This window comes from Chiloscyllium plagiosum, chromosome 22 (assembly GCF_004010195.1).
Source record: "Chiloscyllium plagiosum isolate BGI_BamShark_2017 chromosome 22, ASM401019v2, whole genome shotgun sequence".
In the NCBI taxonomy this organism is placed as follows: domain Eukaryota; kingdom Metazoa; phylum Chordata; class Chondrichthyes; order Orectolobiformes; family Hemiscylliidae; genus Chiloscyllium; species Chiloscyllium plagiosum.
In genome coordinates this window covers 39,144,882-39,163,694 of record NC_057731.1, presented here as the reverse complement: position 1 = coordinate 39,163,694, position 18,813 = coordinate 39,144,882, and the positions used below count along the sequence as shown (strand labels likewise).

Below are 18,813 nucleotides of genomic sequence, written 5' to 3'. Positions count from 1 at the left end.
AAGAGTTGTTGACATTACAAGTATATGTAATGTACAATGTTTGTTGTTTTTAAAGAAATAATTGTTATAAGAATGGCTGAATTTACCATGGTAAAGTGGTGGCTCATTGCGCTAGAGACTCTGGGTTCAATTCCATCCTCGGGCACTGCCCCATATTCTCCTTGTGTCTGCATGGGTTTCCTACAGGTGCTCTAGTTTCCTCCCACAGTCCAAAGATATGGATTAGCCATGGGAAATGTGGAGTTACAGGAATGGCGGGTTGGGGTGGATCTTGGTGAGATTCTATTCTAAGGATTGGTGTGACTCAATGGGCCCAATACCCTGCTTCTACACTGTAGGGATTCTGTGATTCATTTGGATTAAGGCCCAATCTTGGAACACAAAGAATTTTATTAAACTACATATATCCAACCTAGAAACATGCATAACCAATATTCTTTCATTCTTCAATATTGAGAACCTTTCTTCTGACAATTGCAAACTTTGCTAAAAATAAAGTAAGACAAGAAAATTGTTATTTATGTCATTAAGAAATCTTTCTAAATATAGAACTTCGAAATGAATTGATATCAACACTTGAAGAGAAGAAGCAGTTATCTTTTCAGTTGGAAAACCTGAAAGGTCATTGGGAGGACCTAACTGATAAAGTAAGTATTGGATTCAGTGTAAGAAATGTTACTGCTAAGTAACATAAGACATTTGAAATAACTATGATCTCAATTTTACCTTTGGACTTTATTAGGTGAGTAGTATCAACTTTTATTCTGAAGTTCATATGTTCAAGTTGCTTTCCACAGATTTGAGAATAGGATCAATGTAGTGTTGAGGAAGTGCTGCCTGTTGGGTTGATTTTGCAGATCCATAAGGAGCAAAAGAGTTCTTCTCATGTTCTGCACCTTTACTCCTCAGTTCACAAGAACATGTTTTAATTATTTGGTCACATGCCTCGATTCTGCTTGCTTAGACTGTGTGCACAAATAGATGTTGCATTACATTATAACAGTGACTAAACTTTAAAAATACTTCACTTTAGCAATGGGAAGGCTGAAATTAATGTAAAATCAATTGTCTGAAGCTAGATTAATGGAGGAATCTATTGGTGCAACAAAAAGACTCAATATCATCGTACATAATATTCAGTCTGAGAAAGATCCTGGAGTATTAAGTCTTTCATGATATTTTAATGCATCATCAGTTTTCTTCTGAGTGTGGTTTCCTTTTGTCTGTTGTGATCCTGTCACTAATTCCATTTTTTATCTTTAAAGTTAGTTTGAAATACATATCACTCATCAAAATATTGACATTATTGCCATCTCAGGATTAAGATAGTGAAAAGGAAATGAACAAGGGTCCGAACTAAGAGCATTTTAAGTATTTTTCAAAAGTAGACCAGTTAAGTTAGTCAGCGTGATAACATTATTGATCAGATGACAGACCCACCTTTTTGGTTGTAGTTAACTGTACAAATCCCTACAAAAAAAATTGGTGACGGCTGTTCATCTTGCTCAAAGTTAGTCATTACGAAGTAAAATAAAAACAAAAGTTTTTTGCCTCTAAAATGACATCTCAGTCAGTATCTGAGCAATAAAAAATGAGTTGGTATCGTATGTAATGAGTTTGGAAAGATTAACATTTTGAATCTGCAATAGAACAGAATTCAGTGAAACATATATTGATTTAAAATGAACAAATGTTCATGTAAGAAATTGTGAAGTCAAGGGAGACATACTCAAATTTGGAACTGTGGAGACCCATAGGGATGTATGAATCCACAAAAGACAAAAAACTAGTGTGCAGGTCCAAAACTAATCAGAAAGGTTAATTGAAATGTCCTTATTTGCCTAAAGGGGGTTGGGTGGATGAAGTTTACGTCAGTTGAAAGAGCCTTGTAAGGAATATGTCTTTAGTTTTGAGCACCACTTTTTTTTTCTTTTCTTTGGTTTTGAGCCTTTCAGGCTCAGCTGACATGTATGTGACATCTCTAATTGTTCTTGAGCTGGCAGTGGTGACTCACCTCCTACAATATGTTTGCTCTGCCATTTCTGAGGGAAGTTAATTGTTGCACCCAGGTGAGGAAAAGTCACAGCATCCCTCCTTTTTTTACAACAGTCTCTCGGTTAGTCACAGCAAAGATATTGTTTTAAAACATAGTTAAAAATCACACAACACCAGGTTATAATCCAACAGGTTTAATTGGAAGCACACTAGCTTTCGAAGCGATGCTCCTTTGTCAGGTTTTAAAACATAGCTGTCAGGCTTCAATTAAACTCAGTTAAGCAGATCAATAATGAAGGACAGCCAATTCCAGGGTTTTCTTGATTGAACAAGTATGGAATCTTATTACCTACTGCGTGGAAAATGTAGCAAAACATGACATCAATAACAAACCCAAAAATAGATAGAATTCAGAAAAGAATTGTTGGGGCAGTGGCATGTAGTATGGACAGGAAAATACAGTTACAAAGATAAAGAGTCCCTTGGGTTGTAAAATTGAAAAGACCTGAATATAGAGTTTAGTTATTGTCTTGTTTCTTTCACTGTGGCTAAGTTTGCATATCTTGAATCCTCAATGAACAGGATTTTTTCAAGTTACTGTTTCACCAGCACTAGTTTGTGCAATTGTGAAAGAGAGAGAAATATCCTTGCTGTTATTAGTCCATGTTGCTTTCCCTCCCATTTTGTTCAAAGGCTGCTATCAATATACTGCTACTTAGTGACTCTGGGGTGTCTGTGTCAATATTTCATTCCAAACTGAATAATTGCAGGCAACCTTTCATCTCTCAATAAGTGCAGTTATCATGCAAATGTGAATAAACCAAGAAGTGGGAATTTCTTGACTGAAAACAAAAAATGCTGGAGATCACAGCAGGTTAGTCATCTAGACTGGAAATGTTAGCTTGCGCTCTCTCTCTCAGTGGAAGCTGCCTGACCACTGTGATCTCCAGCGTTTTTTGTTTTTACTGCAGATGCTGGATTCTGCACTGATTTGCTCTTGTGATGGGAATTTCTTGGTTCCTCACTGGGTTTTAGTGCTTGTTAATTAAATTGGTAATTTTGAGGGAGCCAGGTTTGTTTATCCCACATGAGGTTCCTGGTCTTGTCAGGTGATCACAGCTGCCATTCTAGATCAGCAGTGTCATTTTTAAAACCATTTTTAGTCCATGAACATCTCAGTGTTCAAATGAAGTCAAATGATGAAAGTTGAATATGGTCAGTCCATTTTCATTACAATCTGAAAGGAATCAATCACGTTGCTGTGGAACTGGAGTCACGTGTGGATCAAACCAGATAAGGATAATAAGATTTCCTTTCCTAAAGGACATTAGAAGGATTTTAGTTGCACATCAGCACGTAGATGAGAAGCAGACCAAGGATAGATCCTTATGTCATACAGGAGGTAATATCATAAGAGCAGAATGAGAAGCTATTGGAAGTGTTATTCTCTCCGAGAAGATCAATAAGAATGGAACCAAGTAAGAGCACCTAATTGGATATCATTGGAGAGGCATTGGGGAAGGGCAGGTCAGGGCCAGATGACTCACTGTCTACTTGACTAACAAAATTGACTGAAGGGGATGAATTATCTTCTTCTGCATTTGTAAATATCCATATGGAAAGTAAGAAAATAGTCTTGATACTTGAATCACTCAAAAAGACTGGTTACTATTATAGGGAATTTTATATTTTAAGTGAATTGTGATGAGGATGTTAGGAGATTACAGGGTGACCTGGACAAGCTAAGTGAGTGGGCAGATGCATGGCAGATGCAGTTTAATGTGGATAAATGTATGGTTATCCACTTTGGTGGCAAGAACAGGAAGGCAGACTACTACCTCAATGGAATCAATTTATGTAAAGGGGCAGTACAGAGAGATCTGGGTGTTCTTGTACACCAGTCAATGAAGGCAAGAATATAGGGACAGCAGGTAGTGAAGAAGGCTAATAGCATACTGGCCTTCATAACAAGAAGAATTGAGTATAGAAGCAAAGAGGTGCTTCTGCAGCTGTACAGGACCCTGGTGAGACCACACCTGGAGTACTATGTGCAGTTCGGAGAAACTTCTTCACCCAGAGAGTGGTGGTTGTGTGGAATGCTCTGCCCCAGAGGGCAGTGGACGACCACTCTCTGGATTCATTTAAGAAAGAGTTGGATAGAGCTCTCAAAGATAGTGGAATCAAGGGTTATGGAGATAAGGTAGGAACAGGATACTAATTAGGAATGATCAGCCATGATTATATTGAATAGCGGTGCAGGCTCGAAGGGCTGAATGGCCTACTCCTGCATCTATTGTCTATTGTCTATTGAATTTAAGTAAGTTTGCTGTTTATATGCTGCTTGTATTAAGTATAATGGGATATTTTTATTCTTATTTCTAGCTACAGAAGGAAGAGCAGAGAAATATTGATCTGGCTGCAGAGATTGATAAGCAGAATCAACTTCTAGCCAAGTACAACAAAGGTTTAATTTCTTTTCTCCGATAAAACTATGGAATTAGAACAATGATTAATTGTTAAATCAGAGAAATAACTACTGGTTTTCAAAAATGCCATAAGACTTACTAAATGATACCGTAAAGTCTTTGAATCTCAACAACAATGACTGAAGATAAAAATAATTAATTTCATTTCAACATATGTATACCGAGTATAGTCTAATATGGCTTTGGATTATCAATGAATAAGTGTGTATTTTCTGAATCATTAATATTTTATTGGCATCATTCTCAATCAATAACTACTCAGTTACAATAGGCATTAGAAATAAGATGGATGAGCTTAGAAATAAGATGGAAGAGCTTGAGGCTCTTTTGGAAATTGGCAGATACACTATTGTGGGGATAACTGAGATGTGGCTTCAAGTGGACAGGGCCTGGGAAATGAATATTCAAGGCTACATGTGCTATCATAAGGACAGACTGATGGGCAGAGGGGGTGGGGTGGCCATGTTGGTAAGGGATGATATTCAGTCCCTTGTGCGGAGGGACCTAGAATCAGGGGATGAAGAGTCAGTGTGGATAGAGCTGAGAAATTCTAAGGGTGAAAAGACCCTCTTGGGAGTTATCTACAGGCCCCCAAACAGTAGTCTGGCTGTCGGATGTAAGTTGAATCAGGAGCTGAAATTGGCCTGTCGCAAAGATGTTACTACAGCTGTTATGGGGGATTTCAACATGCACGTAGACTGGAGAATCAGGTTGGTATTGGACCTCAAGAAAGAGACTTTGTGGAGTGCCTCCGAGATGGATTCTTAGAACAGCTGGTGCTGGAGCAGACCAGGGAGAAGGCAATTCTGGATCTGGTATTGTGCAACTAACCAGAATTGATCAGGGACCTCGAAGTGAAGGAGCCATTGGGAAGTAGTGACCATAATATAATAAGCTTCAATCTGCAATTTGAGAGGGAGAGGGTACAATCGGAAGTGACAGTATTTCTGTTGAACAAAGGGAACTATGGAGCTATGAAGGAGGAGTGGCAAAAGTTCAATGGTGCAATACCTTAGCAGGGATGACAGTGGAGGAACAATGGCAGATATTTCTGTGTATAATGCAGAAGCTGCAGGATCAGTTCATTCCAAAAAGGAAGAAAGATCTTAGGAGGAGGCATGGGATGCTGTGGCTGATGAGGGAAGTTAAGAAAAATATAAAGTTAAAAGAGAAAAAGTATAACATAGCAAAGATAAGTGGGAAAACGGAGGACTGGGAAGCTTTTAAAGAACAACAGAGGATTACTAAGAAGGAAATATGCAGAGAAAAAATGAGATACGAAGGTAAACTGGCCAAAAATATAAAGGAGGATAGTAAAAGCTTTTTTTAGGTATGTGAAAGGCATAAAAATGATTAAGACTAAAATTGGGCCCTTGAAGACAGAAACAGGGGAATATATTACAGGGAACAAAGAAATGGCAGAAGAATTGATATGTTACTTCAGATTTGTGTTCACTGGGGAAGACACAAGCAATCTCCCTGAGGTAACAGTGGCTGAAGGACCTGAACTGAAGGGAATTTATATTTGCCAGGAATTGGTGTTGGAGAGACTATTAGGTCTGAAGGTTGATAGGTCCCCGGGGCCTGATGGTCTACATCCCAAGGTACTGAAGGAGGTGGCTCGAGAAATCATGGATGCGTTGGTGATTATTTTCCAGAGTTCAATAGATTCGAGATCAGTTCCTGCGGATTGGAAGGTGGGCTAATGTTGTACCACTTTTAAAGAAAGGTGGGAGAGAGAAAGCAAGAAACTATAGACCAGTTAGTCTGACCTCAGTAGTGGGAAAGATGCTGGAGTCTATTATAATGGATGAAATTATGACATATTTGGATAGTTAGTAACAGGATAGGTAAGAGTCAGCATAGATTTATGAAGGGGAAATCATGCTTGACTAATCTTTCGGAATTTTTTGAGGATGTAACTCTGAAGATGGACGAGGGAGATCCAGTAGATGTAGTGTACCTGGACTTTCAGAAAGCTTTCGATAAAGTCCCACATAGGAGGTTAGTGAGAAAACTTAGGGTGCATGGTATTGGGGGCAAAGTACTAACTTGGATTGAAAATTGGTTGGCTGATAGGAAACAAAGAGTAGTGATAAACGGCTCCATTTCGCAATGGCAGGCAGTGACCAGTGGGGTACGGCAGGGATCAGTGCTGGGACCGCAGCTTTTTACAATATATGTTAATGATATAGAAGATGGTATTAGTAATATTAGTAAATTTGCTGATGATACTAAGCTGGGTGGCAGGGTGAAATGTGAGGAGGATGTTAGGAGATTACAGGGTGACTTGGACAGGTTAGGTGAGTGGTCAGATGCATGCAGATGCAATTTAATGTGGATAAATGTATAGTTATCCACTTTGGTGGCAAGAACAGGAAGGCAGATTCCTACCTAAATGGAATCAATTTAGGTAAAGGGGCAGTACAAAGAGATCTGGGTGTTCTTGTGCACCAGTCAATGAAGGTAAGCATGCAGGTACAGCAGGTAGTGAAATCTGATTGAGACATATAAGATTATTAAAGGATTGGACACTCGAGGCAGGAAACATGTTTCCGCTGATGGGTGAGTGCTGAACCAGAGGACACAGCTTACAAATACGGGGTAGACCATTTAGGACAGAGATGAGGAGAAACTTCTTCACCCAGAGAGTGGTAGCTGTGTGGAATGCTCTGTGCCAGAGGGCAGTGGAGGCCCAGTCTCTGGATTCATTTAAGAAGGAGGTGGATCAGCTCTCAAGGATAGTGGAATCAAGGGTTATGGAGATAAGGCAGGAACAGGATACTGATTAAGGACAGGACACTGACTAACAGCCACGATCATATTGAATGGTGGTGCAGGCTCGAAGGGCAGAATTGCCTACTCCTGCACCTATTGTCTATTGTCTATTATGGCTGCCTCAGGACCATTTGTTACAGGAACATCATCTATTCTTCTGATCTTCATAATTTATCAATATTTGTCCTTCAGGTAGCCTCCTTGATTATTTGTGGGTTGCTGACCATCAGTATTTGGCATGGTTTTACTACAGGTCAGGGTGAGGAGACAGACACTAAGTCTGCTTCAACTGGAATGGGGATCAAAACCTGCACTGCTGGTGTTAATTTGAACTATATACCAACCATCTAGCTGATTGAGCTAACCAGCATTCCCTCGCCATTAACATTCTTTCTTTCTAAATGCATGCAAGTGATTCTCTTCTATGGGTGATTTATTCTATTCTTTCTTAAGGTTGTGCCTTTAAACAAAAGAAAAGTGTAAAGGCATACAACCACCTTTGATAACGTTAGAGTTAATCAGTTCTAGATACTTAGAATAGAATAGAATCCTTACAATGTGGAAACAGGCCATTCAGGCCAACAAATCTGCACTGACCCTCTGAAAAACATCCTACCCAAACCCATTCCCCTATCCTTTCTCTGTAACCCTGCATTTCCCATGGCTAATCCACTTAGTCTATACATCCCTGAACATCATGGGCAATTTAGCATGGCCAATCCACCTAACCTGCACATCTTTGGACTGTAGGAGGAAGTCCGAACCCCAAGGAAATCCATGCAGACACTGGAGAATGTGCAAACTGCACATAGACAGTTGCCTGAGAGTGGAATTGAACCCATATCCCTGGCACTGTGAGGCAGCTGTGCTAACCACCGAACTGCCCAAATATTACCTTTTTGTATTCATTTGTGACACTTGGGCATGGCTGGCTGCCCAGCATTGATAGCCCACCGTTTTCTTGTCCTTGAGAAGCTGGTGGTGAACTGCCTAAATTGATTGCGGTTAACTTGTCTACCAACATAATCCATTGTTGTAATTTCACTGCTCAAGATTTTACAACTACTCAGCTTCTGAAAAGTTCTCCCTAAGCAATGATACAGTTTCTTTGATGATCTTGGTCTAAATTTTTTTCATAATTATTCTCTATTTAAAGACTGACAAAATGTAATCAATATTCATGGACTTAAACCATAAACTGTGAACACAGCATTTTTATTTCCTAAATCTCCATGGTAACAGTATACTTGTATGGTAAAGGGAGTGGAAACCTGTTCCTCTTTTAATCATGAAATTTGTTGGAGGAGTAACTAATCAGTCACAGAGTCTATATACTGATCCAGAGCTAAAAACAGAAAGTGTAAAAAAATGGCCAGATGTAATATAATTCTCCATAATAAACATTGGCTTTAAATTCAACCAAGCTGAGATATGAAACAAAATGTTCTGTCGATAAAGATTGAATAAAACCATTAATAGTGTTTTAGGACCTATCCTTCTCTTTAACTATTTAGGGAAAGTGGAATATATGGGGAGAAAATATTGGTTCACAGAAATCAAACAGTAATCACAGTGTTATTGAAATTGTGATGCATATTGATTAATACCTGCCAGCCTTTTTAAAAACATTGTTCTAGTTAATGCATAACGCTGCTTTTTTAATAAAAAGAAACTGCAACAAACTCCCAAGTTTCCTTGCTGTTACCTTGAAAAGATAAAGGCAGTGAGTGATTTCCCTTCACCTGCAACTATGTATGAATGGGAACAAAAGGAAATGGAAGTATTCCTTCCTATTATCCCTGTTGCTAAGTCTTTTGCACAAAATGCATTGTTCTTTAAATGAGAGCATGGCATTGTCAGATGAGCGTCCACCTTCTCCATGAGAAATTTAGGTGATAAAATCAATTCAATTAAGGAAGCTGGACATTGTCCATCCAGTTCCACCACCCAGAGCCTCTATTCTATCAATAAAAAAACTGGTGCTCCATCTAGTGATGTGAATGAGAACAAGCAAAATATGTTCGACTCAAAGAAGTAAGAGTTATTTATAATAGAAATGTGTCCTTGGTGGGGTTATTCAGTGCAGCATTTGGAACTTGTTTACTGTAAAGTGAAATGCTTTAGCCGCGCACAGACTTTAAATGTTCTTCCTGACATTTCATTTCAAAAGAGTTGTAGTTTAGTTAGTTTTTTTTAAATGTTACAGTCTCAGCTGATATTACTACTGGACAAGTCATATCCCAGAATGTAACCTGGCTTGATAGATCATATTTTGTTCTTTTTTCCAAAACTTCTTATGGTGGTCCTTCACTGAAGCACAATAACACCAGGCTGCAGATTGTATTTTAATGGTTAAACAGATATATTACAATCAAGAAAAAAAATAAAACTAGCCAAGGTATCTACATGTAACACAGTTTAAACTATTTCAAACTCCTGGCAAACAAAAAAAAATCCCATCTCCTCCCCAACATCAGAGGCAGATAGTGGGGAGCTGGTATTGTTACTGGACTAGTAAATGAGAACACCAGGCTGATGTTCCGAGACACATGTTTGAAACCAACCATGGGAGACGGTGAAATTTAATTTTAAATAAGATGAATTTGGAATCAAAACCTAGTCTATTAACTATCATGTAGTCACTGTTAATTGTCTAACAGTGACTACATGATTCATTTGGTTCACTAATACCCCTTATGGAAGGAAAGCTTCCTTCCTTACTAGATCCAGACCCACTGCGATGTGGAGGGTTCTTAGCTGCCTCCTGGGCAAATAGGTATGGGCAATAACTGTTGGCCTTGCCAACAATGCCCACTTCTGATGAATAAAAAAATCAATTTAAAATTAACCAAAATCTAGAGAAACTTTTCTTTCCAATAAACCTTTATGTCAATTTAACTGCTTTTCCATTCCAGTTCTGAGAGATCAGAAGTCTTTCCCTTGTCCACTCAACCCACTTAGATTTCCTCAGTGCCTTAATAATCTGCAGAGTTCTAACCAAACTTCCTGGAAATTTTCACAAACTACAGTCCTTACACTGAAGTAACCGCTATCAACTATTTCTAACTCCACAAGCAAGTAAATTTGCATTTGACGCCAGTCTGGTCTTGTTTGAACTGATTAAAAGCTTTTCGTTGTCTAGATTCTCTCTTAAATGTTTCACTCTTCATACAATTAAGAAAAAGTACTGATTACTGTAGATTCAAACATTTTCATGCATGTGACTTTTGATAATCCATTAATAGCATTCAGGTTTGCAACAAATAATCTTATTTTTCACTCAGGTTGAAGGGACATATGTTACACACACACAGAGTCATAGAGATGTTCAGCACGGAAACAGACCCTTCGGTCCAACTTGTCCATGCCGACCAGATATCCCAACCCAATCTCGTCCCACCTGCCAGCACCCAGCCGATATCCTTCCAAACCCTTCCTGTTCATATACCCATCCAAATGCCTTTTAAATGTTGCAATTGTACTAGCCTCCACCACCTCTTCTGGCAGCTCATTCCTTACATGTACCATCCTCTGCATGAAAAAGATGCCTCTTAGGTCTCTTTTATATCTTTTACCCCCTCACCCTAAACCTATGCCCTCTTGTTCTGGACTCCCCCAACCCAGGGAAGGGACTTTGTCTATTTACCCTATCCATGCCCCTCATGATTTTATAAACCTCTATAAGGTCATCCTTCAGCCTCCGACACTCCAGGGAAAACAATCTGAGCCTATTCAACCTCTCCCTATAGCTCAAATGCTCCAACCCTGGCAACATCCTTGTAAATCTTTTCTGAACCCTTTCAAGTTTTACAACATCTTTCTGATACGAAGGAGACCAGAATTGCACGCAATATTCCAAAAGTGGCCTAACCAATGTCCTGTACAGCTGCAACATGACCTCCCAACTCCAATACTCAATATTCTAAGGTAACCTTCTTCACTGTCCACTGCACCTCCAATTTTGGTGTCATCTGCAAACATACTAACTATACCTCTTATGCTCAGATCCAAATCATTTATATAAATGATGAAAAGTAGTGGACCTAGCACCGATCCTTTTGGCACTCCACTGGTCACAGGCCTCCAGTCTGAAAAACAACCCTCCACCACCAACCTCTGTCTTCTATCTTTAGAACATAGAACATAGAAGAATACAGCGCAGTACAGGCCCTTAGGCCCTCGATGTTGCGCCGATCCAAACCCACCTAACCTACACTAGCCCACAATGAAAACAACCCCAAGTGCCTCAGCCTTTCCTCGTACGATCTTTCTACCATACCAGGCAACATCCTGGTAAACCTCCTCTGCACCCGTTCCAGTGCCTCCACATCCTTCCTATAGTATGGCGACCAAAACTGCGCACAATACTTCAGATGCGGCCGCACCAGAGTCTTATACAACTGCAACATGACCTCAGTACTCCGGAACTCAATTCCTCTACCAATAAAAGCCAGTACGCCATATGCCTTCTTCACCGCACTATTTACTATTGAGCCAGTTCTGTATCCAAATGGCTACTTTTCCCTGTATTCCATGAGATCTAACCTTGCTAATCAGTCTCCCATGGGGAACCTTGATGAATGCATTCCTGAAGTCCATATAGATCTACTGCTCTGCCGTCATCAATCCTCTTTGTTACTTCTTCATCTATGAATTAAGTAAAAATATTTACTAATACGGAAAGTAACTTTTGCTTCAAAATATGGTATAACTATAATGTAATCTAAAAAAAATATTAAAATTTGTGTTTCTGTAAGTTTCCATTTTGGCCCTGGAGGAATATGAGGACCTGGAAAAAAGTCTGGATCTGGAGAAGGATCTCCGAAAGGAGGCAGAAACCTTTGCCCATGAGGTACGAAAGTTAATATCAGATCAATGAAATATAGTGTATCTGAATGGTTACATTTTCAAGACTACAAAAAACGATATATTCCCAGTATTGGTGTTGAATTGTAGACCCTCATCATGTTACTTGTTTGAAATATTATTTTTGATTGGCATATTGTTTAATAAATGTTAACTAGCATTGTCCTCCAAGTACGTTGACAACATACATCAATTGTTGTCAGATTAAGCATTCAGTCATATATGCTGTAATAATCAGATAAGAACATATGAACATACCATGATCTCTCTCCACTCTACCCTCATGTACAATTTTCTACTTGAGATGCAAAGAAAACAATCATTGTACCCCACCTCCCCCCACCTCAACCTAGTTTATGACAGCTCTTCAAGCATTTGCTGGGATTGGAGTGTCCAAACTCTTTGTCTTGGCCAGCCACTTAAGTTCAAACAATGGAACTTTGTAGGAGAAAGTGAGGACCGCAGATGCTGGAGATCAGAATCGAGAGTGTGGTGCTGGAAAAGCACAGCAGGTCAGGCAGCATCCAGGGAGCAGGAGAATCAACATTTCAGGCAAGAGCCCTTCATTAGGAACCCTTTGTAGACCACCTGTAATGTTTATATCATCCGGATTTCCTCTAAAACAGCCCCTTCCAAATCTCTGGCTTAAAAATTACATCAGGACAAACTAACAAGCAAGAAATAAAAGTGTAAAATCTAGCAATGTGCCAGGCTTTTGTGAGCTTGACTTTCAGAATGCATCAGCTGCCTTAAAGTCTACATATACACTGCTTGTTCAAGCTAACCAGCAATTTCCATGTCATAGAATGGTTATATGCCTTTTTTAGTTTTGAGATTCATATTTTATAGCACACCTAGGTGCAGCTGGGGACAATTGTAAAGTGTAACATGGACAGTTGTTTCATTAAACTAAAATTTTGGTTAAATTGGATGATGGGACGAGCAATGACACAGGTTAGTTGCTTTGTCAAGAAAAGAATTTAAGATGTAGGTTGTTGGAGCCATTAAACATATTTGTCATTATCTGAAAGAGACAAAAAACAACACTGAAGGCATAAAACTGGACTTTGATGATCCCATTCAATGGTATGGGGGAAATGAAAATGCGGTGATATAGTCATTGGGCTGAGAGAGACCTGGAGGACATGGACTTTGTGTATGCAATATAACATAAGCGAAAAAAAAGTGACTGGAGTAAATCATTGAAAAGAGGTGTGTGGTGACAATGCACTCTTTAGGAGCATCTAAATTGATGGTAAAAAGCGAGTTGGCCAGAATACCATAAGCTAAAGCATAAATGATGAATTTGAGAAGAAACTATTTAATCATGAGCCTAGCATTAGTGTGAGGCTATGAGCCTTCCATAGTGATTGGTACCATTCCAGGCATTAGATTTGATGATGATGAAAATGACTCTCAAAACAGGCAGGCACAAATTTCCTAAGATGGATAACATGGGGAAAAGATCACCAGTGGTCATGTTGCAAACTAAATAATAAATTTGTTCAGGAATGTGATTGCAGTTTCAATAAATTTGTCTTCACGGCAGATGCTTTTGGAACAAAAGAAATTTAAAAGGCAAAGTCAAATTCTTATTCAGAAGATGGTGCCTAATGAGCAGTTGATGAAAGCACTTGATGACCTTGCTATTGTCACAGAGACTATAGAGGAGGAGCGAATTCTGCATGAGAAAAAGGTAAGATGTACTAGTGAGATTAGTCCTGGAAAAAATGTGTTACTTTAATAGAAGTTCATTTTGGTATGGAAGGCTTGACATTTTTGCTGATTCCTAGTTTACTGAACAGAGGTGAAAACTTTCCTTACTAAACCACATCAGAGGACAATTCAGAGTCAACATGTTGATGTCAGAATGAAATGATATATAGGGCTGAAACATACTTATGCTGATATCTTTCCTTTCCTAAAGTACATTTATGGACAAAATGAATTTTAAGACAACCTAATTTTGTCACTCTATAGTCTTTTAATATGGAGGTCTACAGCACAGAAAAAGGCCCTTCAATTTAGCAAGTCTTCCATTCCATGTCTTAAACTTGATGCATTCTGTAGACTATAGTTTAAAGTTTATATATAACTAATATAACCACTTTATAATTTTCTTAGTACTTTGATTGTTGACAATGTTTTAAATTCCAACTTTTACAAAAAAAAAGCCATGTCAATTTCTGAAACTGCCACGGTAGAATTTGAAACCACCATTACATGATTTGTCCAAACCTCAGTGACAGCTCCTGCAATGATCTTTCAGCAACACAAATTTTAGTGTGTTTTTTTTGTCTGTTAAAGGACATCCATTTGATCCACACACGGTTTTATATATATTGACTGATTAATTAAATTATTAATATTTAAGTTACTGATAAGAAACATAAGAATGTGAGGGTACATTAAAGTGTCTTACTGGAAAACAGGATGTAGTAAAACTTTGGGTCTTATTAATGTGAGATCATAGATGACAATAGGCAGACCACATCACTCAGAAAAGCTAAGAACCAAAGGGCCTGAGACAGGCTGTCAGCAACATCCAGAAGAGCTGTCAAAGTGAGGACCCCACATGACAGGCAGTTATCATCACCTAGAGGAGCAGGTAAGAAAAATAGGCAGTCAGTAGCACTTAAATGCTTTCATCAAATGAGTGGAGCTGCAGGACAAAAATATTAAAATTCCAACCAAAAATCATGAACAAAATGAGACTTTCTTTGCAAAACAAATCACTGTTTTCTAACAGAATTTGCAATAGAAGTGGAATCATTCAATCAAGTCAAACGTGGCTGGTGAGAATAAACAGTTCAGTTGTCATCAGCTTCAAGGTTAAAGTTGTTTCTAATTTTGCTTATTGCTGGACTTGAAGATCTGATAACAACTGTTGAATTGTCTCCAAACTGATTTGCATGCCTGGATGTCAACTTGGAGAGTTTGCTTTGCAGCATATTTTGTGTATCATTCTGGGAGTGGCTAATAAAAATTTCTCAATTCGGTAAGTCAGCATCACTTAAAAGAGAAATTGAAGTTATGACACCATGACAGGCAGTTAGCATCATCTAGAAGAGCAGATGAGAAATAAAAACCCTAAATCAGAGAGTCAGATTCAGAGGATTCATTGGAGTTTGCTCTTCTTGTACTACAGAGAAAGGAACGAGCTATTTTGTGAGTCTGCGTTAAGTGATTAAGGTCTTTTCTATCCTTAAGTTTTAACATAGTATAAAAATTGATGATAAAGTTGACAAAACATAAAATGCAACATATATAATTGAATAATGTCATCAAATAATTAGAACTTGTTAACAGCAGCAAGATGGTTCAAGGCTGCAGCGTATGAGAGCTCCTGGATGCCATTATGATCTAGGGCATATCCATCTGTGCCAAATGTTCAATGTTCAAGTGGTTGCTGCTCAGAGTTTGAACTGGAGGCTGAACCAAAGACATTGTGATGCATCAGAGAATGGGAAAGTTATCAAGATTCATTGAAGCAGGAGGCCATAACACAACTTACCATTGGATCTTCTGATTTGGTGAACAGTCAGGGACAAGGACAGAGCGATATGATTGTGAGAGAGGTAGGTAAGGGAACCCAGACAGCAGGACTGTCAGCCTCCACAATTGTCCAATAGGTTTGAGGTTTTCTCAGATTGATTGGATGAGATGGGGTGCTGCAGAGCGAATGAGCTAACTGACCATGGCACCACCATTGGGGGAGCAGCAAGGAAGCTAGTGGTAGTAGGTAATCATTGTGAGATGGATCAATACAATTCTTTTCAGCGAAGAACAAGTATTGCTTGCCCAGTGCCAGAATGTTTGCTCAGGACTTGAGCAAAATTTGCAACATCATAGAATCCCGACAGTGTGGAAACAGATCCTTCAGCCCAACACATCCACACCGACCCTCCAAAGAGTAATCCACCCAGACTTATTGCCCTACCCTAGTATCCTATGTTCACCACTGACTAATGCACCTAGCCTACACACCCCTGAACACTATGGGCAATTTAGCATGGCCAGTTCACCTATACTGCAAATCTTTGGATCGTGGGAGGAAACTTGAGCACCTGGAGGAAACCCACGCAAACACAGGGAGAATGTACAAACTGCACACAGACTGGAATCGAACCCGGGTCCCTAGTGCTGTGAGACAGCAGTGCTAACCACTGAGCCACCAGGTCGTGATGATGTCAATATGAGGGGTGAAGATTCAGTTAATGTCAGTCCCAATGACATAGGTAGCACAAGGAGAGAGGTTCTACACAGACAGTATGAGGAGCCAGGCACTAAATTATAATGCAGAACCTCAAAGCTTATGGTTTCTGACTTGTTAACTGAGCCACGTGCAAATTGGCATAAGATATGGAAAGCTGGATAGATGAATACGTGGCTCAAAGATTGGTATGGAAGATGTGGTTTTATACTTCATTGGCCACTGGCATCAATACTATAAAAAGTGGAAGCTGTACCAGTGATAAAGCCAACACAAACATTCAAGCAAGAACAAGAGTAGGCCACTTGGTCCTTTGAGTCTGCTCCACTGTTCAATAAGATCATGCCCGATCTGATTTTAACCCAAACAGTACATTCCTGCATACTCTCGATAATTGTTCATCCCTTGATAATCAAGAATTTATTTGTCTCTGCCAAAAAAAAATTTAAAGATTCTACATCGACTGCCTTTTGAAGAACAGAATTTTAAGGACTGAGTCCTCTGATAGAAAAGATGTTTCCACGTCATTATCTTAAATTGGTGACCACTTTTTTGTACTTGAACAGAGCAGAGACTAGTGTTCTTGTAAATCATGTAACTAAGGGAGTAGATAGGAGTTTAAATACTGGTGACAAAGGATGAAATGTGGCATATGATATATCAAAGATAGATTCAAGGTAAAAGAGGAAAATAGTAATATGAGAAGTGAGGGTCAGAGAATGGCAGAAAGAGGCAGAGCAAACAAACCAGAACTACACCAGCAATCAAGTCTAAATGGTACACAGATAACAAAAAGACAAAGGTATATGTTCTGAAGGTATCTGAAAGAATGTAGTATTCATAACATTGTTAACAAATTGAGAGCACACTTTCAAGTAAGTAACATGACTGCAGATTGACAAGGATTGGGTCCTGAGCTGCAGGATGGGTGATTTTCAAGAAGAATAGGATGCTAGGTAAATGTGAAGGGGTAGCACTTATACTGAAAGACGGCATTTATTCCAAAGTTAGACACGAAGTTAGTTCAGAACATCAGCATCGGATTGGGTGGACATGAGGACTGTGCTGAGGGAGGATATTCCCGGAAATACATCCAGGGAAGTTATTTGAGTGGAACTGAGAAATAAGAAAGGGATGATAACCTTATTGGGATTGTATTATAGACCCCCTAATAGTCAGAGGGAAATTGAGAAGCAAACTTGTAAGGAGATCTCAGCTATCTGATAGAATAATAGGGTGGTTATGGTAGGGGATTTTAACTTTCCAAACATCGACTGGGACTGCCATAGTGTTAAAGGTTTAGATGGAGAGGAATTTGTTAAGTGTGTACAAGAAAATTTTCTGATTGAGTATATGGATGTACCTACTAGAGAGAGTGCAAAATTTGACCTACTCTTGGGAAATAAGGCAGGGCAGGTGACTGAGGTATCAGTGGGGGAGCACTTTGGGGCCAGCCACCATAATTCTATTAATTTAAAATAGCGATGGAAAAGGATAGACCAGATAAAAAGTGGAAGATCTAAATTGGAGAAAGGCCAATTTTGACGGTATTAGGCAAGAACTTTCAAAAGCTGATTGAGGGCAGATGTTCGCGGGTAAAGGGATGGCTGGAAAATGGGAAGCCTTCAGGAATGAGATAACGAGAGGCCAGAGAAAGCATATTCCTGTTAGGGAGAAAGGAAAGGCTGGTGGTAGGTATAGGAAATAGAGTCATAGAGATGTACAGCATGAAAACAGATCCATCGGTCCAACCTGTCCATGCCGACCAGATATCCCAACCCAATCTAGTCCCACCTGCCAGTACCCGGCCCATATCCCTCCAAACCCTTCCTATTCATAAACCCTTCCAAATGCCTTTTAAATGTTGCAATTGTACCAGCCTCCACCACATCCTCAGGCAGCTCATTCCATACACATACCACCCTCTGCATGAAAAACTTGCCCCTTAGGTCACTTTTATATCTTTCCCCTCTCACCCTAAACCTATGCCGTCTAGTTCTGGACTCCCCGGCCCCAGGGAAAAGACTTTGTCTGTTTATTCTATCCATGCCCCACTATAAGGTCACCCCTCAGCCTCCGCTGCTCCAGGGAAAACAGCCCCAGCCTGTTCAGCCTCTCCCTATAGCTCAAATCCTCCAACCCTGGCAACAAATGGCTAGTTCTCCCTGTATTCCATGAGATCTAACCTTGCTAATCAGTCTCCCATGGGGAACCTTGTCGAACGCCTTACTGAAGTCCACATAGATCACATCTACCACTCTGCCCTCATCAATCTTCTTTGTTACTTCTTCAAAAAACTCAATCAAGTTTGTGAGACATGTTTTCCCATGCACGAAGCCATGTTGACTATCCCTAATCAGTCCTTGCCTTTCCAAATACAGGAATTCCCTCAGGACTCCCTCCAACAACTTGCCCACCACTGAGGTCAGGCTCACCGGTCTATAGTTCCCTGGCTTGTCTTTACCGCCCTTCTTA

General features: G+C 39.5%; 1 protein-coding gene across 8 annotated transcripts in view; it reads left to right on the top strand.

Moving 5' to 3' along the window:
• Positions 1 to 18,813, top strand: part of shtn1 (shootin 1) — a 105,316-nt gene that overhangs the window by 59,355 nt on the left and 27,148 nt on the right. For 7 of the 8 annotated variants that reach the window (XM_043712827.1, XM_043712828.1, XM_043712831.1 and 4 more), the window contains 4 exons: positions 550 to 647; positions 4,378 to 4,459; positions 12,017 to 12,111; positions 13,675 to 13,821. In XM_043712827.1, coding sequence (XP_043568762.1) covers positions 550 to 647; positions 4,378 to 4,459; positions 12,017 to 12,111; positions 13,675 to 13,821 — 422 coding nt within the window. The remainder of the gene's footprint in view (positions 1 to 549; positions 648 to 4,377; positions 4,460 to 12,016; positions 12,112 to 13,674; positions 13,822 to 18,813) is intronic. The other variant, XM_043712830.1, reaches the window with a different exon arrangement.